The 24,617-nt window shown below is 35.1% G+C and overlaps 5 protein-coding genes and 1 pseudogene across 11 annotated transcripts in view; 5 read left to right on the top strand and 1 right to left on the bottom strand.

The window, feature by feature from the left end:
- Positions 1-65: 65 nt before the first annotated feature.
- LOC143898236 (uncharacterized) lies at positions 66-6,042 on the top strand. Of its 4 annotated transcripts, none has more exons than XM_077407558.1 (6): positions 66-692; positions 857-1,035; positions 1,255-1,359; positions 1,538-1,600; positions 2,061-2,269; positions 5,908-6,042. In XM_077407558.1, coding segments are annotated over exons 2-6 (558 nt in total). In that variant the 5' UTR covers positions 66-692; the 3' UTR covers positions 5,910-6,042. The 4 variants fall into 4 exon arrangements, with proteins under 4 accessions (XP_077263684.1, XP_077263682.1, XP_077263683.1 ...); XM_077407556.1 differs by lacking the exon at positions 5,908-6,042 and adding an exon at positions 4,761-4,902; XM_077407557.1 differs by lacking the exon at positions 5,908-6,042 and adding an exon at positions 2,863-3,003.
- LOC143898235 (brefeldin A-inhibited guanine nucleotide-exchange protein 2 pseudogene) lies at positions 5,908-7,253 on the top strand (annotated as a pseudogene). Its single transcript, XR_013257146.1, has 3 exons — positions 5,908-6,043; positions 6,135-7,002; positions 7,116-7,253. The product of XR_013257146.1 is annotated as a brefeldin A-inhibited guanine nucleotide-exchange protein 2 pseudogene (transcript).
- A 107-nt stretch (positions 7,254-7,360) lies between these two features.
- LOC143898239 (GTPase-activating protein and VPS9 domain-containing protein 1-like) lies at positions 7,361-8,407 on the top strand. Its single transcript, XM_077407562.1, has 2 exons — positions 7,361-7,801; positions 7,888-8,407. The coding sequence occupies exons 1-2, from the start codon at positions 7,361-7,363 to the stop codon at positions 8,014-8,016; spliced, it is 570 nt and encodes a 189-aa protein (XP_077263688.1). The 3' UTR covers positions 8,017-8,407.
- Positions 8,408-9,140: 733 nt separating this feature from the next.
- Positions 9,141-11,468, top strand: LOC143898237 (uncharacterized). The gene is made up of 3 exons (XM_077407560.1): positions 9,141-10,360; positions 10,474-10,636; positions 10,766-11,468. Exons 2-3 carry the CDS (start codon positions 10,481-10,483, stop codon positions 11,201-11,203), a joined length of 594 nt encoding a protein of 197 aa, XP_077263686.1. The 5' UTR covers positions 9,141-10,360; positions 10,474-10,480; the 3' UTR covers positions 11,204-11,468.
- Positions 11,469-12,805: 1,337 nt separating this feature from the next.
- On the bottom strand, positions 12,806-14,905 carry LOC143898232 (uncharacterized). Its single transcript, XM_077407550.1, has 3 exons — positions 14,743-14,905; positions 14,467-14,629; positions 12,806-14,337 (listed from the first exon to the last, which is right to left on the bottom strand). Exons 2-3 carry the CDS (start codon positions 14,620-14,622, stop codon positions 12,949-12,951), a joined length of 1,545 nt encoding a protein of 514 aa, XP_077263676.1. The 5' UTR covers positions 14,623-14,629; positions 14,743-14,905; the 3' UTR covers positions 12,806-12,948.
- Positions 14,906-15,899: 994 nt separating this feature from the next.
- Sc35 (SR family splicing factor SC35) overlaps positions 15,900-24,617 on the top strand; it is a 10,322-nt gene continuing 1,604 nt past the window's right edge. Inside the window, exons 1-6 of one of the 3 annotated variants that reach the window (XR_013257148.1) lie at positions 15,900-16,270; positions 18,270-18,413; positions 18,543-18,740; positions 18,857-18,954; positions 22,298-22,354; positions 22,904-24,617. The exon at positions 22,904-24,617 is cut by the window's right edge and continues 1,604 nt beyond it. Coding sequence is in view for 1 of the 3 variants with exons in the window: in XM_077407561.1 (XP_077263687.1) it covers positions 16,089-16,270; positions 18,270-18,413; positions 18,543-18,740; positions 18,857-18,863 (531 nt within the window). In the remaining 2 variants the exon portion in view is untranslated. Of the gene's footprint in view, positions 16,271-18,269; positions 18,414-18,542; positions 18,741-18,856; positions 20,309-22,297; positions 22,355-22,903 lie in introns of those variants that run through there. The other 2 variants (XR_013257147.1, XM_077407561.1) reach the window with 2 other exon arrangements.

Genomic DNA, 24,617 nt, shown 5'->3' with positions numbered 1-24,617 from the left:
GCGGTAGGTTACAGTGGTCGGTAGTGCCGGTGCACGCGGCGCGGTATACGGAATATCGGAACTCGAGTTTTCGCCCGAGGTGCGGTATGCAGAGGAGAGAATAACCACAAGTATATACAGTAACGCAACTCTCTCGATTTCAGCGTGTACGAAATTCAGCTGCACATGCGCGAGCTAAGTAGATAACCAATCACAGAACTGATCTTCTGTCGCACTTCCTCTCTCTATTTCTTCTATAGCGCTTTCTCTCTTACCTATATAGCGGTTAAAATTGGCGGTAACAGACATCTTACAGAAGTGAAGTGTGCGAGAAATCGGAGTTAGACGTGAAAGATAGAGAAAGTGAGCAGGAGTATTCAGTGTTTAGTGTTAAGTGTTCAGTGTTCAGTGTTCAATTACATAAAGAGTGAAAGAAATAAAACTTAAAATTGACAGTTAACCAAGAAAAATTATATTTAGTCTTAGAGAGAATAGTTATTATTCTGTATATAAATAATATTGTACAGATGTTCTATTCTCTTTCAAAAAGCACTTTTGATCTTAGCTTTGTTGCAGGTGCTGCTTCTTAGAAGACAGGAAAAATATCGAAAAAGATGAATCGTAAATCAAGTTTATGGTGTGTTGCGAAGGAGTGCAACAATATAATAGTACGGAGAAAAGACACTTTTTTTATTTCCTAAGGAACATGATAGGTACAATTTGGTTTTAATTATCATTTTTTAAAGCATGTATATAATTTTATATAGATATATTGAATCTACACACATAATTCAATATTTTCATATTTCCCTAAAATATATCTATATATATGTAATATATTTTTTATGTTAATAACAAATTGGCATAACATTTTTAGATGGTTGCAATGGATACATGCATCCGGAAAACTCGACTTGCAAGTGATGGGCCCAGAATATGGTCATCGCAACTCTATCGACTATGCCACTTGCATTTTGAAGAAAAGTGGTACAAAATAGGCCAAAAAAGAGCTTCTCTTCATCTTGATGCTGTACCTACAATATTTTTTGGAAGAGAGTAAGTAATAAACTTTTTATACTGCACATTATTGTTTATTCTAAATAATAATTAAATTTTTTAATAATGAACAATATTTTATAATACAAAATGATACTATATATTTGATAAGATAAAAAACATTTGATAATATAAAATAATAATATACATTTAATAATATAAACAATATTTGATAATGTATAAAATATAATAATACTATCCATAATATAACTTTTACAGCAATACACTTGTGATAACAGCATCAGAAGAACATACACAAGAAAGAAATGATAAGGAAGATGAAGCAGTGATTGAAGTTGTTGAACAACAAGAAGAAACAAACAGGTTCTTCAATTTCTATATATCTAAATAACTTATCTAAATCTCTATCTATCTAAATAACATATTTCTATAATAACAAAAATAGATTTTGCTGTTAAAATATATTTTTTTTGCAAAATATATTATATTTTATTTTTCTATCAATGTAGGGGGTATGAAAAATGTATGTGATATGTTTCAGTATAAGTATCCAGACGTCAAACGCAACGCTAGCCATGGATAGAAATGCTAAAATTGCTAAACCGTAAGTTTTTACTTCATTCAACATATGTAGTGTGTGCATTTTAATTATATTGTATTATTTGTAAAGGTATACAGTTTATGATAGTTATTATTTCAATTTATAAATACACATGCACGCATTGAAATATATTTCAACTTATATTTCTCAGTTTTATATTTTATATTATTTTGTCGTTTTTCTCTTAATTTTTTAAAACAATAAAAATAAATGTAAAAAATAATTATTTACATGATTACATAATATATTCAGTATCTAATTACATTTATTTAGAAGTTTTCAAAATTCTCATGTTATTTGTACTTTATTTTTTTCTTGTACAGGATTGTAAAATTATTAAAAAATTGTTACTTAATTTTTCTCAATAAATTTATATTTTTTCTAGTTTTATAATTTTATTTTATTTTTTTCAATACATGCAATATATATTTCTGTAATGTTATAATATTTCTCTATTGTTTAGAAGCACATCCAGCAGCATGTGTTCAGCAGCTGTAAAAGAAACTTCGCGGCAGAAGAAATGGAGAGAACAACGTTTGAAATTAAAAGCAGAAAATAAAATGCTGCGTGAAAGGCTTAGACGGCTTCGAAAGAAAGTTGAGAACCTGGAAAAAAGCAAGACAAAGTCTCAGGAAGAATCTAAGGAACACGAAATTCTTCGTCAATTAGGCTGTAAGTTACTACCGACTAATTTTGCACAATTATTATCTGCACAAATTGACGCGAAAATTAAAAGCAAACATGGGAGAAGATATAGTCCTGAATTTAAACGGTTTGCTTTAAGCTTATTTTTTTTTAAGTCCGCGAAATTATCGAGAACTTAGGAAGCAGTTTGCATTACCTTCCATTCGTGGTCTACATTCATTCACGCACACATGGCAAATTAAACCCGGCATAAACAACAAAATTTTTGACGCTTTATCTGTAAAATTAAATTCATTACCGCCTTTAGAACATCATTGTATATTGTGCATCGATGAAATGAGTTTAAAAGCTTATTTATTTTATAATCTTTCACAAGATGAAATAGTTGGATTTGAAAATACAGGCAACGAGAGATCAGCGAAACCTGCAAAAAATGCTTTTGTTGTTATGGCACGCAGCATTGCAGGTGATTGGAACTTCCAGTTTGCTTTTGTTTTGTTGAAACAACATGTAGAGCAGATATATTAAAACCTATTATATTTGACATTATACGTAAATTACATAATTGTGGTGCTACCGTGCATGCTTTAATTTTGGATATGGGGTCTAATTTCATGCAGCTGTCTCGTAAATTGGGCATTTCAATAAACAATTCAGTTTTTTTAGTTGACGATTTAGAAATATTGTACATATTTGATACTCCCCATTTAATGAAAAGAACACGCGATAATTTATACAAACATCGTATAGAATTTGGAATGGACAAAGTTGCTTTATGGACTGCTCATATTGTCGATTTTTATAACATAGATAGTAAGCAATGGATTAAAACCGCTCCGAAACTATTTAAAAATCATATTGAACCTACCAGTTTTCAAAAAATGAAAGTCAAATATGCCGTTCAAATTTTTAGTAATCGCGTAGCTGCAGGCATGTGTACTCAGATGTCCTCTGGCTTTCTTTCAAGTGAGGCAGTAGGAACAATAGATTTCATCGATCATTTTGACAAATTATTTGATATTTTAAATTCCTCTGCAATAAATAACCCTAAAGAATATGGAAAAGTATTTACAGGAAGCGAAAAACAAATTAATTTCTTAGAACAAATGATAAATTTTATGAAAAATATAAAAGTAATTAATGAAAAAGGTTCACGAGTTAGAGTTAATTGTTTTGAATGTTGGCAAATAACAATTAGAAGTATAATGGAATAAATTAAAATGTTATGATTTTCCATATCTTCGCACACGAAGAATAAATCAAGACTGTATTGAAAATTTTTTTGGTTCCATTAGACAACAAGGCGGTAATTGCTTAAATCCGACACCAATACAGTTTACTCGCGCTTTTAAAAAATTATTCAGTATGAAACTTTTACAACATGCAGATACGCAAAATTGTGCTGTAGATACAGATGAAATGTTAAATTTAATTGGAGAATCATGTTCGAGTCCTTCATCATCTTCTGCGTTCATTTCATCTTCGGCGACGCGTCCAATTTTAGACATCCCCAATCATGACTATTACAATATGGATCTGCCAGAAGAAAATGCGTTTAGATATGTATGCGGGTATTTAATTAAGAAATGTCTACAAATACATACATGTGAAGCGTGTATGTACAACTTATCTTAATGAAAACAAGACTGTCATAGATGATACTAGTTTATATTGTTCTTTTTGAGCTTTTACTACCACAGAAGAAAATCAATTTGGAAATTTGAACGTAGCAAGTCATAATTTTTGTTTTTATATACATGAATTAGAAAAAATATTTGTCACTACTTTTGAAAGTAATTGTTTCCAAAAAAATATAGGTAAATATTTATTTGAACTTGCACAAGCCGTACCTTTTGAAGCACCATGTCCAAATTTTCCAACAGTTTATTTAATAAAACTATTTATGCGCATGTGTGTGTGTGTGTGTGTGTATGTGTGTGTGCGTATTTACTATACTTTGTCTCAACATAATAAAGCATCCAAAAATGTTGATAAAAAAGTCACTAAAAAAAATAGAAAACTTCTTAATATTTTACATTTATAATTCTTTTCTTTTCTGACTTATTCTTTACTTGTTTGTTTGCATGCAGTCTTATTTTCACTATAATATGCGTATTATTATGAAATTCGGCTAATTAGTAGTCAAATGATGGATTATCTTTTATAACTTATTATTATTTCCCGTTTGTTCTTTAGGTTTGCGATTTATATATTCTATGAAATCATACAGGGTTAATTATTATAGAAAATTTTTCTTCTCTCTCGCTTTCTCTTTAATTGGCTCGTACCGAGGTGGATCGAGTAGCTGAGGTACAGACAAATGATTGAGAGTTAGGAGAGAAGAAATAAAGATATATTCCAATATATATTTATATGCATGTATGTCCATACAGTATAATGTACTTTTTCCCAAGTTTATGTTTTGTGTGTGTGTCATATATCTACATGCATATGTTTCTTGTTTCGTCTTTTAGGCTTAAGGTTTATATTGAAATTAACTGTCATATACCATTTTTAGCTCGATTAGCTCGATCCTCCTCCTTACGACGGCGACGAGGGGCGAATGGCAAGGCGCGAACAGGCGTGAGACCGCGCGAGCGGAAGCGTCCCGTTGAGATATAGGCTGCAGTCCATTTAATGCTATAAATGCTTGGAACTCTCTTCTCTTTTCTTTCAGTGAAGAAAGAAGAAGACAAAGAACGCTTCGAAGCATTTGTAACATATCAAATGGATCGCAGCCATAATCGACCGGCCGGTCGCGCGCGGACACGCGAGATTTTTAAAATTCACACCGCCAGACGGATAGGCAAGGCTCGATGAGAATAAGCCAGGAAGGCGTGGATGGCCCGTGAAGGCAGAAATGGGTACACGGGAACTATTATTTAAGCACTCGGATACAGAGCACGCGGAGCACGCGAAATGTTACCGCGAGGACATTCGGATCACGAAGGACGACAAATGACAATCCAGCCGCTGCTGTCGAGCGAGTCACGTTGGCGGGCGAACAATGAAAGCATGCGGGGTCGCTTAGGCGTGATTATCACACCGTGCATGCACGAACGCATCATGCTCGCTTCACGAAGTGATTTTGACATACGTACCCGAATTTATACGTATTTGTAATGTTTTTGCCATTTTATCTGATATTTAAATATTATTTTTATATGTAGTGCGATCTTTTACGATCAATATTATAATTCATCATCAATTATATATTAATCGTAAAAGATCGCACTATGTCATCATGTGTGTGTTCAATATGCCATCACGTGTGTGTAATCACTATCCCATCACGTGTGCGTAATCACTGTACCATCACACGTGTAATCACACGTGATGGCATAGTGCGACCTTCTATACGCGCACGTATGCCAAAATCACTTCGTGAAGCAAGCATGATGCGTTCGTGCATGCACGGTGTGCTAATCACGCCGTGAAGGTAATATGACCCCGCACGAATTGTTATCTGGGTATAGAAAACGATTTATAACTATAAAATTTGTATAGTTATTTTCTTATTCGGACCTAAAACGATAGAAACCGATTCGATTCGATTAATGTTTTATCTGTCTTCTAAATATGCAACGATAGAACCGATAAGATACGATTAAAAACGATACAGATATAGCCGTTTTTAATCGTTTTCTATCGGATATGGTTACCAGGATGTGCGCATTGTCGAGACAATCTGCGGTTGCTTCACCGGTCCACAGACCGATGAGGGTGTGCAGCTGCAGATTATTAAAGCTCTGCTGACTGTAATGACAAGCCAGCGGAGGTGTGGAGGTACACGAGAGTACGGTACTGTTAAACAATTTGTACTGTTTACAACGTTTACTTGGCGTCGCGCAACCTGGTGAATCAAACAACAACCCGTGCGACTCTCACGCAGATGATCAACGTGATCTTCGCGCGAATGGAGACTCAGGCGGAGGAAGAGATCGTGAGGCTTGATTGGGAACATCAGCAGGAGGGTTCTGTCATAGCGAACGGCGAAACTGAAGCCAAGGTTAGTCCAGAGAATGCTCCTAGTAATGATAACATTGATTCTCAAACAATTGTCAAGAGTATTCTTGATGATGTAGTAAAATCCGTGGTGCCATTGGAAGAGGAAGTCAGTTTGGAGAACGGTAGTCCGGAAAACAACGGTGACGAGGCAGCCACTGAGAATGACAACATGGTAACTGCAAAATTCACCCATGTGCTGCAAAATGATGCAGTCCTGGTGTTTCGCGCTCTCTGCAAGCTCTCTATGAAACCGCTGCCGGACGGCACTCCCGATCCAATATCTCACGAGCTCCGTTCCAAGATCTTGTCGCTTCAGTTACTTCTGGGAATCTTGCAGAATGCCGGTCCAATATTGCGCTCTAACGAGATGTTTGTTATCGCCATTAAACAGTACTTATGTGTCGTGCTATCGAAGAATGGCGTGTCTTTGGTGCCGGAAGTGTTCGAACTGTCGTTAGCGCTGTTCCTGGCGCTGCTCGCCCGTTTCAAGATGCACCTTAAGATGCAGATTGAGGTGTTCTTTAAGGAGATCTGTATGAACATCCTCGAGACCTGTAGCAGCTCTTTTGAGCACAAGTGGATGGTCATACATGCGCTTACGAGGATCTGTGCGGATGCCCAGAGCGTCGTCGACATCTACGTTAACTACGATTGCGATCTCAGCAGCGAATCTCTTCGAGAAGCTCGTCAATGATCTCTCTAAGATTGCTCAAGGTTGTCAAGCTCTGGAGCTAGGTGCATCGCCAAATCAGGTGCGTTATAAGAAAGAGGATGACAGGATAGGTGTATTATTTGGAACAAAGAATGTTCTTCGAAACAAGCAATATAAAGTTTTGTTTGTAATATTAGTGTCTTGCTCTTTCAGGAGAAATCCATGCGCATTCGTGGTCTCGAGTGCCTCGTGTCTATTCTGAAATGCATGGTGGAGTGGAGTCGGGATCTTTACGTAAATCCCAGCGTGCCAGCAGATCAGCAACCATTGTCACATCCATCGGATACGATGCCGGAGACCCCGCTATCGCGTTACGGCAGCGCTGGCAGCCTCTCGTCGGCCAATTCCAGTCTCCAGTCTGACTGGCAACAAGGAGGTGCCGGACTCGCCGGAGCAGTATGAAGTACAGAAACAAAAGGAGGTATGGGAGGCCGGTATCGAGATCTTTAGTTGGAAGCCCGGCAAGGGTGTGCAGTACTTGCAGGAGCAAGGACTGCTCGGTACTTCGCCGGAGGACATGGCCCAGGTGGCTGCACCACAATGCGCTCTATCTAAATGAAGATGGAGATGTATATAGGGACCAGCTTTTTCACGGTCACATCAAAAAGTTGGCAAAGGTCGTAACTCATCCAAATCACAAGGACCTACACATTTTAAAAGTTCATCATTACGAATGCCACTGGTCATGGGCGCAGGCTGAATTGGCTGTGATATCGGCGTATAAGACTCCTAGGGATAAGTTGCAGTGTGTATTTCGTTGCGCGACTACCATCATGAATCTCCTCTCCATGGCGTCGAAAAGAGGCATACCTGCTGCCGACGATCTGACTCCCGTGCTGGTCTATGTCATAATCAAGATATGCGATTGAAAAGAGAATTGTGATTTTAGCAAGAAGAGTGATTGTTAACGTGTGCTTAATTTCAGACTAATCCGCCGTCGTTGTATATCGACTGTTCCATATGTAGACACCTTTTACGGGAATCGATTGGAGGGAGAGGAACAACATTGGTGGACGCAGTTCTGCGCCGCGATCGAGTTAAGACAATGGATTAACAGTTTCTCAAGAGTATCACGATAAATAAGATTAGATTCGATGCTGGTGATAATGTAGAAATGTATCATAATCATAATTTGACGATTTCATAAAGAAGAAGACCAATATCTTTGTGTAAAGCTAGCTGAAGAGTTTTATGCTTTCAGTATCTTAATTAAAATTCTTAAATAGCCTCTTAAATAGTCTAACTGTTAGTTCTTTCGCACGTTATTATGTAACATTAGCAAAGACTGAATCAGATTATACGTAAAGTGTGGCTTTATCTTTATTTGTAACTCTCTTGTACAATTTCACAAGACATCGAAAAAAAAGAAACGTTTAGATATTCTATAATTTATGTGTAAACAATAAAGAACTTATAGAGATTGATAACCATTTTAGCAGGATAAACTGTATTGGCGTACTCTTTCTACATGCGTACCTTCCCCAAGAGCCGAGACTCAAACCAGATCCGTGAAAAATATCGCCACTTTCGTAGAATTTTTGTACAGTTTTACTCTAGGAATATAGAGAAAGAAAGACTTCGGAGATTTTTATCTGAATCGATCGATCATAAAGAGAGAGCATAGTAAAGCGAAGCTAGCTTTCGAGAATTTGAACGCATAATACTTTGCTATAATACTATGAGCGAATTATTAGTTTACGTCACTCTGTCAAGTTTTAATATTAAATTACTAATAATATATCAATATCGGTAGTTTAATAATAATAATACATTAAAAAACGCTCAATTTAAAAGTAGGGCAATCCTAATAAACGACTGTAAAAAAAATTCAAGGTGGAACGCAATAGACAATTCGGTTGCTTTGACATGCTAACTTAAATGGCAAGAAGTACTTCTCAGCAGTAATGACATTTAAGTATCTTTTAATTGGGTTGTGGCAGGGCCTTTGAGATAACCTGCTCTTCACCCTGCACAGCTGGTACATCTTTACAAACTTAATTAGCAATTATCGCTTATACAGACTTATTAGCCTGTATATTTATTTATTTCAGTATAAAATAATTTTTAAAACGTTCATATTAAGGGGATCCTAAAGCCGTCTGTAATACCGGCTTTTTTTCTTAGCACTAATCTTTTACGTGGCTTTATAGAAATGCAAAATTCTTGTCTAGAATTAAAGTACGCATCAAAATCTAGGTCATGGTGGTCGAATTTATATCAAAAACGAGAAAAAATTAATATTTTTGTTAATTTTTGGTATACGTGACGACAATATTTGCTTTGTACAAAAATTCCACAATAAATATCCACAAAATTAGACCGGCATGACCTAGGGACAACATTTAAGAACAATATCGTGCAATTAGATCTAAGATTGAAAGCCTAGAAAAAAAGATTAGTTTAAATAAACTTTTATATGTGCAAAAGCACATTCAGGTTGATATTGCGTGTAGCGAGAGATGGCGCAGCAATCGAAACAAGGACAGATGCCTCTCGTTAGACAAGAACAGATATAGATATATGACATAGAAAACAGGATTAGAAATGTTGACATTACGGACGTCGAGGAAGTTCAGCCTTCACTTTAGGATCCCCTTAATTCTGATTGCAGACGGACCTTCGGGAACACTAGCGCCTTCTTCTTTTAACATGAATAACTAAAAATCTATATTTCGGCTAATTACCGAGTTTATAAATATTTAATTAAAATTATCTGAGTGACTCACAAACCTTTTTAATCACACTTCATAACTCTTCATACAAAATACAAACGATTCCGTATAAAAACTTTTATTAATTTATCTATTTCGGCTAAATGCATGGTGTAAAAATAATTAATTAATTACAATTAAACGAATGACTCACAAACCTTTTCAATTGCACTTCAAAAGTCTTCATACGAAATACAAACGATTTCATATGGTAGATTCTTTCCCGGACATTCATTTCCGGTCAAATACATACGAATAAAGGTGCCTTTTCATGCTGACGCTCATTTTCAGCGGCAAGAAGGTCGCATGACCACACGTGACGTCGGCGTCAATTGAAATTCATGAAAAGGAAAACAGCGTCAAAATTTTGGCGTCTTCGCGCTGCTTTGGCTTTGACTAGGGCTGGTATTCATAGTCTTCAAGATTGTCTTTAAGACGCTAATACGGCTCTGTGATTGGTTCATGACATCTTAAGATTGAACTTAAGACAGTCTTAAATAACTATGAATACCGGCCTAGAGATCCTATAGTGTAACAGAGATTCGCCAATGATCACGTGATCGTGAGATGACGCTGATTGGTAAGGGTGAATTGTGCTTATGTAGCTGCTGCCATATTGAATTATACATAGCGACAACGCGTGTGACACATGCAACGACACATGTGTTTCACTGTCATCTTATAGAGGTTAGCACATTTTACTTTGACGTCTTTTTATTATTTATAGGCTTTTATTCAACGAATTATTGTTATTGCATTATTAAATGCTTTGCATTAATTATTGCACATTTTTTGTTCAGACTCGCGATGCCAACCTTTTGTGCGGCAAATCGCTGTACCAATAACAGTAATAAAGGTTACTCTGTCTTTAATTTTCCATCAAACGAAGAGTTACGACAGAAATGGATAGCAGCGCTTGGGAAGGGCTCGGATTGGCGACCCACATTTCAAAGAATTTGTGAGGTGAGTGATAAAAATTAATTTTCATTAGTTTATTATCAGCTGTAAAAGGAATAGAGCTTTTAATAACTAGTGTTTCTAATTTATATTTGTCCTATTTCTCAGTCCTGTAATATTTTTCTTATATTTCAGGTCTATTTCAATTCAGTGGATATACAGCTCGTTGCTGGACGGAAGCAATTATGTGAAAATGCCATACCATGCCATTTCTGTGTATGCCCGTATGATAAGGAGACTAATAAAAAAAATAAATTAAGGAAGAAGTCCACCAAGCCATTCAAAACTGCAGATCATGCGTATTGTTCATCAGAAAAGAAGTCTTTACCTCTGCAACTCCGCTCCTCTAATAATACTTTGCCACACACTTATATATCCGAACACAATTATTTTGCTGACACTGGAAAGAAGAATAAAGGGTATTTTGTAAAAGAAGTGTCTAATGATGCAAAGAAAAAATTGGGTTGGGTAAATAGTAAAAGAAATACACATGCTGATCACTGCCCATTATTGAGGAGTCCGAGGAGTTCTCTAGAGCAATTATTGACAGAATCAAATATGGAAATAATATGATTTTGTAACATAATTTAGAATAGATATAAAATAATATGATTTTGTAACATAAATTTGATTTGATATGAAATAATATGATTTTGCAACATAATTTTGAATTAATATTAAATATGATTTTGTGACATACCTAATTTTGAATTGATATTAAATAATATGATTTTGTGACATATCTATATAATTTTGAATTAATATTAAATAATATAATTTTGTAACAATTTTGAATTGATATGAAATAAAATACACATTTACTTAATAAAAAAATGTTTATTTTTATATTTCAACAAAATTCTATTAATAGTACATCTATTTGACGTTTACAGAGAAATTGCGTAACATGGGGAATCTATTTAATAACATAGTCAAAATAATATACTTAATAATATATGTAACTTGAAATTAATTATAAATCACTCTCAAGAATAGGAACTAAAAATCTAGAAATATTAGAATTGACAAAAACATAAAATAAAAAAATTGCACAAAATGGAATTTACTTAATAATATAAACTCTTAAGTTTTTATCTGGGACGTGGATTAAAAGCGTCAGCAAGTAATCTTAAACCCATACTTTTACTAGCAAAAGCAGTATTCTGGTTATTTTTTGGGCAAGGTAGTAATTGACGGAGTCGCATGCTAAGAAATCTTGAAATTAATGTTTGTCTTTGGTCATGACATGTAGACAATGGAAATGCTTCATTATATGACTTTCCAAAGTACATTTGAGTGATCCTCCTAAATCTTTCATTATGTTCTCAGAAGCCATTATAATTGATTCTGCACCATGAAGAATCTGATACACTTCATCAGACACTCGTACTAATGCAGCTTCTACAAATTCACATACAAGCAAAAGTCCAGCTTTGGGATGATCTACAGGTCCCTGGTGTAGTAAACTATTGTAACATACTTTACATTTTATACTTGACTGCAGCTTACGGTGAACATATCCACACATCTTGTATAAGGTTTCTTCTTCTTCCAAGGACAAGGATGGACAGTCTTGCAGTTTTGGCAGTTTAATAGAAAGTTCGGAAGTTTGTTTTGTGTTTGGCCTTTCAATTTTCTGCATGAGACTGATCAATGTGGGGCTGTCATCATGGTCGTAACTGGAATTTGAAATACGAGTGGCTTCCCCAGATATGCTCAAATTTTTTAGGCGGTACTTGAAGTCTCTTGCTGTAGGCTTAGGACAACTTGATCGAACTTGAGAGAATTTATTTTCAACTGAATCTTGAGTCAAATTACCAAGATATACAAATTCGAAAGATTTCTCTTGCAAAAGGTAGTTTTGAATTTCCAATATACAATCACAGTACATTATTACGTGAGACCGAGTTACTTTCCAATTCTCTCTCAAGTCAGCATTTTTAAATATATTGTTCACTAGTTGGATGATTTTAATGGAAGTTGTATAAGCATCCATGTTGTGGAAACTGAGAGCAAAACGTCTGTTTCTGGAAGTCACAATTTTAAACCAGTGTCGCAAAATCAATATAAACCAATCTGTCGTTATCATGACAGGATCCTGAAGTAATTCACCATATCGGAAAAGACCACTTGCTGTCTGTTTATTTAATACTGAGGTTGTAGTATAAACTTTCATTTTTTTTTAAATGATTTGCTTTAATATTTTTCTTCTTCAATTTTGGTGCAAATTTCAAGCCCATTTCAGACTGCTGTTCATCAAGCCATTCGATCAAATTCATATCTATAGTTTCCGTTGGTAAACCATATTCACGAACCAATTAATCCGGAAGAGTAATAATCCCAATTTTCATGAGCATTTCTTTTAGATTTTTAAACACATGAACTACATCAGGCAAAGCAAATAACTTCTCCTTCTTATTAAAAGGATGCTGTATACTGTATTGAATATCATTTTTACGGCAACTGAAGCCCAGCTGGTTTAAAATACCTCTGTTTCCCATGTCACAAACTAATACAAGCACGTGAAGCCCAGAAGTTTCACATTTTTCTAACAGGGATAAAATAAAGTCTTTTACAGTTGCACTGTCTGTAGAAGTTGATGTGAAATGGTACGCTAAAACTTGTTTATATCGTTTATAGACTCCAGCAATAAGAAATAGCAAAGCCTTGGATGCTGCAATTGGAAGGGCTGGAAGAGTACAGTATCCCATGTTTGAATCACTACCCCGATCGTACTCAATTTTAGGCTCTATACTCATTTCATCGAAGACAAGGCAACAAAGTTTACTTCTCTCCTCCATATTGTTGATTCTACTTTCTAGACACAAGAAAATATCCTCCAGGATTCCTGGGTTGAATGAAATATTTTGAATTTTTCTCTGAAGTGTTCTTGGTGCAGGGAGCTCAACATCAAATGCTTTCCTAACTCGATTGTATCCGCTTGTACCACATGCAGTCCAAAGGCTAAGCCCTTTTATAATTGATTTGTCAGAATATTGACTTGGTCTTGATGTTAATTTATCAACTGATGAATTGATTCTTATGATCTGTTGATTGAGTTTCTCTAGTTGTTTCTTTAAAGCTTTGTTATCAGCGGTAACTTCTTTTAGTTTTGCATCTTGGTCATTTATCTTCCTAGTTTGAGTCATCCGTATTTCATTTAACTTCAACTTCAGATTTTCATTGTCTTTTGACAAAGTATCTATGTTAGAAATTAAAGCTTGTCTTGAATTTATATCTAATTCATTGTGATTCATATCCAAACTTGATTCATTCTGATTTATATCCATATTTGATTCTGTCCATAATTGGTCTATAGAAATCGGACTCCTCAATAATGGGCAGTGATCAACATGTCTATTTCTTTCACTATTTACTAAGCCCAATTTTTTCTTTGCATCATTAAACACTTCTTTTATAAAATACTCCTTATTCTCCTTCCCAGTGTGAGCAAAATAATTGTGTTCGGATATATAAGTGTGTGGCAAAGTATTATTAGAGGAGCGGAGTTGAAGAGGTAAAGACTTCTTTTCTGAACAATACGCATGATCTGCAGTTTCGAATGGCTTGGTGGACTTCTTCCTTAATTTATTTTTTTTATTAGTCTCCTTATCATACGGGCATACACAGAAATGGCATGGTATGGCATTTTCACATAATTGCTTCCGTCCAGCAACGAGCTGTATATCCACTGAATTGAAATGGACCTGAAATATAAGAAAAATATTACAGGACTGAGAAATAGGACAAATATAAATTAGAAACACTAGTTATTAAAAGCTCTATTCCTTTTACAGCTGATAATAAACTAATGAAAATTAATTTTTATCACTCACCTCACAAATTCTTTGAAATGTGGGTCGCCAATCCGAGCCTTTCCCAAGCGCTGCTATCCATTTCTGTCGTAACACTTCGTTTGATGGAAAATTAAAGACAGAGTAACCTTTATTACTGTTATTGGTACAGCGATTTGCCGCACAAAAGGTTGGCATCGCGAGTCTGAACAAAAAATGTGCAATAATTAATGCAAAGCATTTAATAATGCAATAACAATAATTCGTTGAATAAAAGCCTATAAATAATAAAAAGACGTCAAAGTAAAATGTGCTAACCTCTATAAGATGACAGTGAAACACATGTGTCGTTGCATGTGTCACACGCGTTGTCGCTATGTATAATTCAATATGGCAGCAGCTACATAAGCACAATTCACCTTGACCAATCAGCGTCATCTCACGATCACGTGATCATTGGCGAATCTCTGTTACACTATAGGATCTCTAGCTTTGACGCTAAAGGTGAAATTTCATGGGCAGTGAAAAGCAGCAGCAGATCGTACTGATTGGCTCGAGTTTCTAGAACTTCTCTATTTTATAGCCAATCAGTACGATCTGCTGCTGCTTTTCACTGCCCATGAAATTTCACCTTAAAGCTGAGAAAATCCAGCTTTCTTTGCTTGACGCTAGCATCAGCGCGAAATCACGTGATTTCGCGATACGCTGAAACGAGCGTCCCATGAATTCGCACCTTTACTCCTGTCGACCCTTTTTCATGTATCGTAAGTTTCATCACTGTAGAGGTCGCTGGCTGGGAGCTTGTGGGTGCAGAGTTACAGAATAGGAGTACAGGAAAGGGGTCGTTGACGGGCAATATATGTATGTATGTATGTACATATGTATGTATACATTGTACATACATACATACATACATCATACATGAAACTTGATTTTCAGATAAAATTATTTCTCAAACGTTGAAAACATAGACGTGTTTCCCAAATAAAAAAGAAAACAAAATGTTTTTAAAATTATGTCTGCTATCTATACGCTCAATTAACTTTTATTAATTATAAATAAACTATTATTTCCTAAACTATTACTACGTTTACGCGAACGTTACTTCTGTATTAACTTACGATAATTTACCCGTTTACGCGGAGTAAATTATCGTAAGTTACTACAAAATTCCGTTTACGCGAACGAATTATCGTAAGTTACTACAGAAGTAACGCTCGCGTAAACGTAGTATATGTGCCTAGAATATAATTCCTAAATTTGCCTAAACGATTCCCAAATAATTGCAATAATAAAAAATAAAAAATATCAAATTTGTCTGCTATATGGAGGTCTTTATATCTCAGTGCCCTGTGGTCTATCTATTGTATAATATATCTATGGTTCGGTCACATGATCGATGACATACTTACGCATGCGCATCAGTGTGCGGCCTATTTATTTTACGATTTCCCAACACTGTATAGTAGAGTTTTCTGGTCACGCAGCGCCCAGCGGATGTTTCGCCGTCGTCACTCGAATTGACTCGAATTGTCCGCCATTTTCCCTTTGTCGTTCGTGTGTGGGTTTCGTTCACAGATTGGAGTGATCATCTTGTTATAATTTGTCAACGAGAATCCCGCGTGTTCTACTACAGTCGAGGACGTGACGTTCGAAAAGGAAAGATGAGTTACGGCAGGCCGCCGCCCCGCATCGATGGGATGGTTTCCCTGAAAGTCGACAATCTCACGTATAGAACGACGCCGGAAGATCTGAGGCGCGTGTTCGAGCGATGCGGCGAGGTCGGCGACATTTACATCCCCAGGGATCGCTTCACGCGCGAGAGCCGTGGCTTCGCGTTCGTCAGGTGAGTGCCGTTACAACAGCCAACGGCGTCAACCCCGCCGCGAGCGTCGTGTTCGAGCACGTTTAATTGATCGCTCTTTAGGCGATACCTCGGATCTCGGATTCATCGACGCCAACGATCACGTTGACGTCACGACGCGAGTGCGCTAGCGCTAATTCACAATTCAGTGTTTTCGCGTCTGAAAACGATACTCCGCCGTCGCGACACATTTTCAAATGAAGCATGAAATAACGGTAGATCTTTGGTATAGAGGCGACTTTTTCGAAACTTGCATATTTTATACGTCGCCAAGCGTCGTGAAAATGACTGACTCGACACGAAAAAATTCATCACTCTGAGCTTATTTTTATACAATCCGACCTAGAAATAAACTTTGCGCTTTATTGCTCATAACATAATGTTTTCCTCCTCTTTCGAAATATGTATAAAGTTTTAGGTATTCTTTATTCTTAAATATAAATTCCATATATTTGGACTTTGCATCGTAATATCTGTGTTCATAGGGCACGTAAGGGAAAAATAAAAACACTTTTATTATATAAATCGACCCCAAGCTATCGATCAAGCCTACTTAGAACTTGATCCGTTTACTCGTTATTGAGATTTCAACATCTCGAGTACTCGCAACTCGTTGCGTCGCGTAAATAAGTCACGGTCGGTCTCGCTTCGCGCGGACTTAGCGCGAGACACTACCGTGTCTCTTGATTTCTGCCAAACATTAATGAAGCATGTATAACGGAGAATCATTACTTTACAAAACACTACGATATTTAATCTGTAATACTTTGTTAAGTTTTGACAGAAACAAAGGATCACTGTTTTATAAATTTTTAATTGATATACTAAACAAAAGTCAAGCGTATTTGCAAAGTGATGTGGAAAGCTCGTAGGTCAATAAACAAGCGATAATGATATTATTAAGTAAAACATGATTTATTATTTCCTAATAAAAAAAATTAATGGAATTCTTTAAATTTATATATAATACTTTTACAGTAAAAATTTTTTTAAGTATAATGAAACAAGATGAGTTTGTTTCAAAGTGCAATTATACAAGAGATATAAAAAAAATTCTTTTGAGCGGATTTTATTTCTTCAGATAGTTTAGATACATTTCTAGAGATAATAGGTATCTGTATATCTATATTTATATGTATGTATATATATATGTATATAGATAATAAAATGGTAACTATGTATACTTATTGAAGTATTGTCTGAATAAAATTATTGAAACCACATTATATAAAAAAATGATAGGACAGCAACAATTTTCTCGAGCATATCTATATGTTTTAGAAAATGCCTCATAAAATGTGACTTTTAATAAAATTAGAATGTGATTGCACACATCATACTAATAATTTACTGAAATACATTTCTCTGATGATAAATTTGGAGTTGATACATATACAATACATTTGTATTACAAACAGATTCGAATAAGGAACCTTTGGAACTCTGCAATAAATTTAAAATTTTGTTCCAACTCGATAACGAGATAAAAACCCTTTATTTCTGAAATAACTGGATTTTATTATGTTGTGTCATTATATTTAAAGATTTAATAACTTAAAAGAATACAATAAACTCTTAGAAATATCTGTGTCAAATGTAACTCGAAATTCGAGTTGCTGGAATGAAATGTAATATCGAACGTAGCTCAATTTCTGAGAGCAAAGGGTTAACATAAAGTTTCCATTGATAATAATTTTAGTTTGTTCTTTTTGATGTCTGGTAAGTGTTATAACTTTGAAAAATAAAAGAATTCTTGATACAGAATTAGCTATCCTAAATCTTATTTGTACGTACAACAATATATAAAACTGTCTATCTTGCATACGATATAAGTGAGTCATGCAACTCTGCATCGAGAAAATATATAAGAAATAAGTTGCTGAAAATATATAGAAGCGTAAATTGAGCATATATATATATATATATATATATATATATATATATGTATATTGTATATGTATATGTGTATATTTCTTGGCAGATTTTATGATAAGCGCGACGCGGAAGACGCATTAGATGCCATGGATGGACGGTTGTTGGATGGCAGGGAACTCCGAGTTCAAATGGCACGATACGGACGGCCAACGTCTCCGCATCGCAGCCGCGGAAGTCGTCGTCGTGGAAGGTGAGTTTTCATTGCTTTCATTTTAGGACCGTTAAATTAATAAGACGAGAGAGGCAGATGGAACAAATGGATTATCAATTTTCGCTCAGATATTTCGTTTATTTGAAGATTATACGAACGTGTTCGCAGATCACGAAGTAGAAGTAGAGACCGCAGACGTTCGCGATCTCGCTCTCGTAGCAGGTCGCGTAGCCGCGACAGAGATCGCAGGCGCTCCTACAGCCGCAGCCGTAGTCGCTCCCGTTCGGACAGCAAGAGCTCGCGCGGCAAATCACGCTCGCGCAGCAAGTCTCAGGACAGGCAGAAAGATAGTCGTTCCAAATCCAGGTGAGAATTATCTAAAGTAATTTCAGACTATAAAACGATCGAGTTTTCACGATCGAGTAACAAACCGTCGAATCGTTTTTTTCTCATGAGTGATCAATTGTCACGTATGTTTCCAGGGACTAAGCTGATTGAAGAGTGTGCGAGAGAATAAGAATGAGTGCGCGCGTATCCAACGAGTGCCGAATAATCTATGTTGAGATTAAAAGAAAATAAGGTATTCCATTACCCTCTATAGCAACACTCGCACGCTTCTTCACGTTCTTCTATCATTTAAATACATACATGTTAAACAGACATATATATATATATATATATATATATATATATATATTTGAATTGATACTACGTATTTCGTCAATTTGGATACGTGATTATATAGTTTCTCTATAACATAAATATTCTCTTTTTTTTCTTATGTGCTTTTCTTTATTCGCGCTGTATACATAGTTTCATTATAACGACAACTATCATTACTCCTGTTTCACGATCAAACTGATTAATAAAAATTCAATAGATTGCTCCGCGTGACGATCTAGCTTTGGATTGTTCTTCATATTTCAATAAGAAATTGTAGTTGGTAAATTTTATGATATAAGACTTTATGTATTACGTTTCATAAATCTATAAACCTACATGTATCATTCGCTATATTTTTCATCGGCGGAGATTAATGTTACAAACTGGAAGCAAAAAGATCCTTATGACATTTTATTCTTCTACTTTCTATAAATCTTATCTATTCTTTACCAGTATATTATAGTGTTATACTGGTAAAACTTAGTACACACTTTGAAATAATATTGATAAACATTGTTTGTGAATAAAATTTACTCGAAAATTCTTGGATACATATTGTAAACGATGAGCATGATTTGTAACTGAATCTTATCAAGTGAGACTCAAAATTTGGGGAATGAATGTAAAAGAGTTGCATTATGTAGATACAAACTTTGCAATTATCTGATAAAATTAATAATATTTTGCTCTTACTAATCTAATGTCAATAAGGTTGTCATTTTTGTTGACATTAATTTGACAAGCAATTAATATTCGACGAAAATTAATAATATTTGTATTAATCTAATGTCGATTGTCATTTTACTCCATGTAGGCAAACAATTGATTTAAAATACGATGCAAAAAATGTTTATATGATAATTTTTTCTAAAATTTCTTTCTTATAAAAAAGATAAAATATATTAATGCGATATATTTACAATAATGAATAACGATAGTGTTTTATATGAAATAAAATAAAAGTATAATTTTTTAAAAGCTTAAAACGCAATAATTTTTTTAACAATTGAAAAGTATTTCGATAACTATCCTAATGTTCCATAATTTACAAATAATGTTTGTCAACAATGTCTTTAGGTGTGCGTACTAGGCTCAAGAGAAATCTTTTAATAACTGAGAATGGATTCGAAGTTTTAGGTTTGTTTTCACGCACGACAATACAGTTCTAGAAGTAAGTTTTGCGTTGATAGGCAATCGTTCATGTAAGTTTGCACATCGTAGATTCATTTATAATAAAGCGCAGTGAATTGCTGAGAAGAGAAAACTGCCTACGTATCCCTTGTTTTTCCTTTGTGGATCTTAATGTGGTTGATTCGTCTAGGTTATTTATCAAAATAATTTTTTAATTGAAATATAACTGTTAGGAACGAAGTGTATCGTAAAGTAGCTTTTAATACAAATCTTTTCCGGATACTATTAAAAAAGCTGCCGGTGCTTATTAGCTTTACTAACAAGCAGGATAATCACATAAACTCGTATTAGTCTTGCGCAATACGATTAGTTACGAGATATTTTCAGGTAAAACGAAAAGTAATACAACTTTTTTGTACTAGACATAATTCATTGAGTGACATAAGAAAAAAGAAATGTTCTTTTTTCTTTTAATACGTACAATTTAATGTGTACATCCACCGTGTGTAAACAAGAAGATGTTTAACATTTTTTTCTACAAATACACATTTCTTCCTGAATGCATAGTACAAATATACATTTATGCATACATATGGGCTACATATGTATGTACAGAATGATATTATTTATATGATACATAATGTACAGGATATCCATACATACATATATATATAAAACTAGCATGCCCCGCCGGGCTTCGCCCCGGAGAACATGTGTATTAAGACACGCAAATAGTCTCTCTCTCTCTCTCTCTCTCTCTCTCTCTCTCTCTCTCTCTCTCTCTCTCTCTCTCTCTCTCTCTCTCTCTCTCTCTCTCTCTCTCTTTCTCTCTCTCTCTCTCTCTCTCCCCTCCCCCCTCACCCCTCCCCCTCACCCCTCTCTCCCTCCCTCTATGTATTTTTTCTATGTATTTGGATATCTTTCTAGAATTAATTTTTTTTTACGTGAAAACGTTTTTTTTAATAGTTATTCTGCTATTCCGGAAAATTCTACCCTTATGTCATATACTTGTGATAAAAATTTAGTCCAGCCGTTCTTGAGTTATAAGTGGTGTAACTAACCCGACTTTGTTTTATATATTAAAGATATATATGCATCTTTTTTTATTATAAAATAATTATCCATACGTATAAACATACATACACATATGCGCACACACGTACGCACACATATAAATAGTTTAGAGTGACTGTCCATTGATTTTCTCAAAAGCGATTTCAAATAGACAAAGATAATATGGTAGAAATCTGAATAGCTTAATAGTACTTTCTATAAATTTTTTTTTAAATGTAACCGTGCATCAGAAAAATTATATATATATAGCAGTAAAACCTATCAACTCTACTGGCTATCATAATCGTCTTGACAATACAACAATTGGTCAATTGGACCATTGGTTTTGGTCATATTAATCGTCAAAACGTTTCGACCATGGATTTTGGTTCTTCTAAATTCATGTAGTTTTAATACTTACAGCTGGCTGTAAGGTAAAATATTTTATGTAACACGTGCATGGAAAGTGGCCCATTGCGCACGCTACGCGTGCGTGATAGACCACTTTCCACGCACTTGCAACATAAAATAGGGTATGCAAGTCGTGCGTAAAGATGAAAATTCCCGGGTGCGGAGACAGCACTTGTTGCACAAATAACTATTTTGCAATACATTAAATTATTTAAATAGGGTGCTTATAATATAAGCATCAAGACTGCATCAATTTAGAAGGACCAAAATCCATAGTCGAAACATTTTGACGATTAATCTGACCAAAACCAATTGTCCAATTGACCAATTGTCGTATTGTCATGACGATTGTAACGATAGGGTCGATTAATTAGATTAATTATTTACTGGCGAAGTAAATATTTTTTATTCGCTTCCATATATACTCTATATATACTCCATATATATTTCATGCATATATATATATATATATATATATATATATATGTATTAGAAATTAGGGGATTTTATTTAACCCCTTTCTCTTCTCCTACTTTAGATCGCCCAACATACACACGCGCGCATACATACACATACACACGAAAATATATTAGTATACATTATTAAAGTGAGAATATAAATCTATTGGCCGGCTCTTGGAATTGTTGCATCTTTTGGAAAACTAGGAGGCACGAAGCTTGGAAGCTTGTAAATCCTTGGATTCAGAGGTGGTTTGCTGCGAGGTATTGAATTAAGCTCTCGCGCAGAACTTAATCGCGTATATTTTATATAATTGTTATAATCAAAGTGCCCATTTTATATCGTATAATTATGCAATTCATAAATAGTACACATGCTGTACACATCTTTTAATGTTTGTATTGAAATGTTTTAAAATGTAAATACTCAAGTTTTTATATCTAAATGTTCTTTACATATATTTGAACGCCATTGCATAGAGTAAAAATCTGATGTAAAAATCACATGCACATGTGTACATACACTAAATTTATGTTCTATAAATTAGCCTTTTGTGTGATTCGCTTGTCGAGACTATGTTCTATGTTAGAAATTGATATGCAAAGTCGATCTAATCGTTTTTATAACAGTGTAATTAAATTTGAAGATATATTATCAAATCATTTTGATTGTAACAATTTCCCTCTCGTTTCTATTTGGTCTATTCGCACTTGTACCCCTACAGCCTCTTCCCCCAAAAAAAGAGAAAACTCACACACGGATACGGCATCCATATTCTCTGATAACTAAGTTGTGATTTTATGGTGCCACAGGCGGTGGAAAGGAGTGGCGTGGCGCGGGTGTAGCCGATGATGGGGTAGCTGAGAGTAAGCAGTAAGCCGAGTAGCAGGGGGCTGTAAGCAGTTTGCAGTAGCGAGAGAGAGCGGTGTTGGTGGTGCGGTGCGATGCGGTGCGATGCGGTCCGTTCCGGTGCGATGGTCTGGTGATCCGGTGGTTCGTTCAAGGCGGGTTTGCAAAAGATCAGGGCGAGAGAGAGCGAGAGGGAGAGAGAGAGTGATATCGAGCGAGAAAGAGGTAGAAAGAGAGGATAGATCATCTGCCAGTTCATCTGCAAGTTAAGAGCCATCGCGAGTCCACTGCCGACTTCCTCGGGCGTCGTCATGAGCGCGGTGTCGGGTTCTAGGCATCGCGTGACAGATCATCACCAGACCTCGCGAACAGAGAGGCGACTGATTCATAGAACGTCATGTTCATCGATCGATCATCGATAAACGGAGTCACGTATTCATGGTAAACTATGGTAGATACCGCGCACATTGCGTGCGGGGTATGGCAGCTCTAAAACGAATATAATTAGGGAAAAGTATTTTATTTGAATGGAGATTAATATTAAACATGCACACGCGAAGCGTTACATTAAGATGTTTGAAAACTGTCAGATATCCTTGACAGATTTTGATAGACTTTAGTGTCGATTTTTCGTTAACGAAATTGTTGCGAGAAAAGTCTTATCACTTCTAATTCTTTTAAAGTAAATTGTGATTTGGAATTAAAAACAGCTTTGTTGTCAATTTAACTGCTCGAAATTTAGTTCGTGAAAAGTCTTCTACTTTTAGTTACTTGCAACTGGAAAATTATTGAGAAAAATGTCGACATTTCCGTTAAGAGAAAATGAAATCTAAAATCATTCAAGAAATCTGTTATTAAGAGAGGACATTCGATAGTTTTGAGATATTCGATGTTGCGATAAAACTTTTTACAAAGAATATATACTTAATTTTTTATTATGATTATTTTTATATTAAACACAACAGCATCAGTAATTAAACTTGATAAATTTACTATTATATAAATGATGGCCGGTAAGAGATTACGCGAAAGTCCTATAAGAATTTTAGCTGATCTTTAGTTTGATCCAACTTTCTCATCACAGAGCTGCTCCCTGACCATGCTTATCGCGTATTATTCGTAATCCATCCTTTTCTGTTTCGTTTTTTCATAGCACACTCGTCGAAAAAGGCTGTTAAGAAGAATGCTTTATTTATTCTGATCGCTTGAAATGATTTCTATTCAGTGCTATTAAAATGTATTTCTCATATATCAAAAATTGGTCTTGAAGAATACACAAACACGCTCACACACACACACACACACACACACACACACACACACACACACACGCGCGCGCGCACACGCACAAATTTATATATACAGGGTATCCTATTTTAATTGTTCTAACAAAAATATCTCGAAAAATATGGAAGATAAAGAAAAACGTTTCAGATAAAAGTTGTAGGATAAGGGAGCCAGATGATGAAAATGAAAAAGGTCACTCAAGGTCAAGTCCATATTTTCATCATTTGGCTCCCTTATTCTACAACTTTTGTCTGAAATATTTTTCGTATCTTCCATATTTTTTTAGATATTTGTCTGGGACAATTAAAATGAGATACCCTGTATATTTTTTGAAAATTTTTTTCACACCCATATTATAAATTGATATTAAAAAAGAATATAAAATACAAC

Source organism: Temnothorax americanus, unplaced genomic scaffold (assembly GCF_048541705.1).
Source record: "Temnothorax americanus isolate GAGA-0224 unplaced genomic scaffold, ASM4854170v1 Scaffold225, whole genome shotgun sequence".
Classification (NCBI taxonomy): Eukaryota; Metazoa; Arthropoda; class Insecta; order Hymenoptera; family Formicidae; genus Temnothorax; species Temnothorax americanus.
This window is presented reverse-complemented; position numbering and strand designations above follow the sequence as displayed.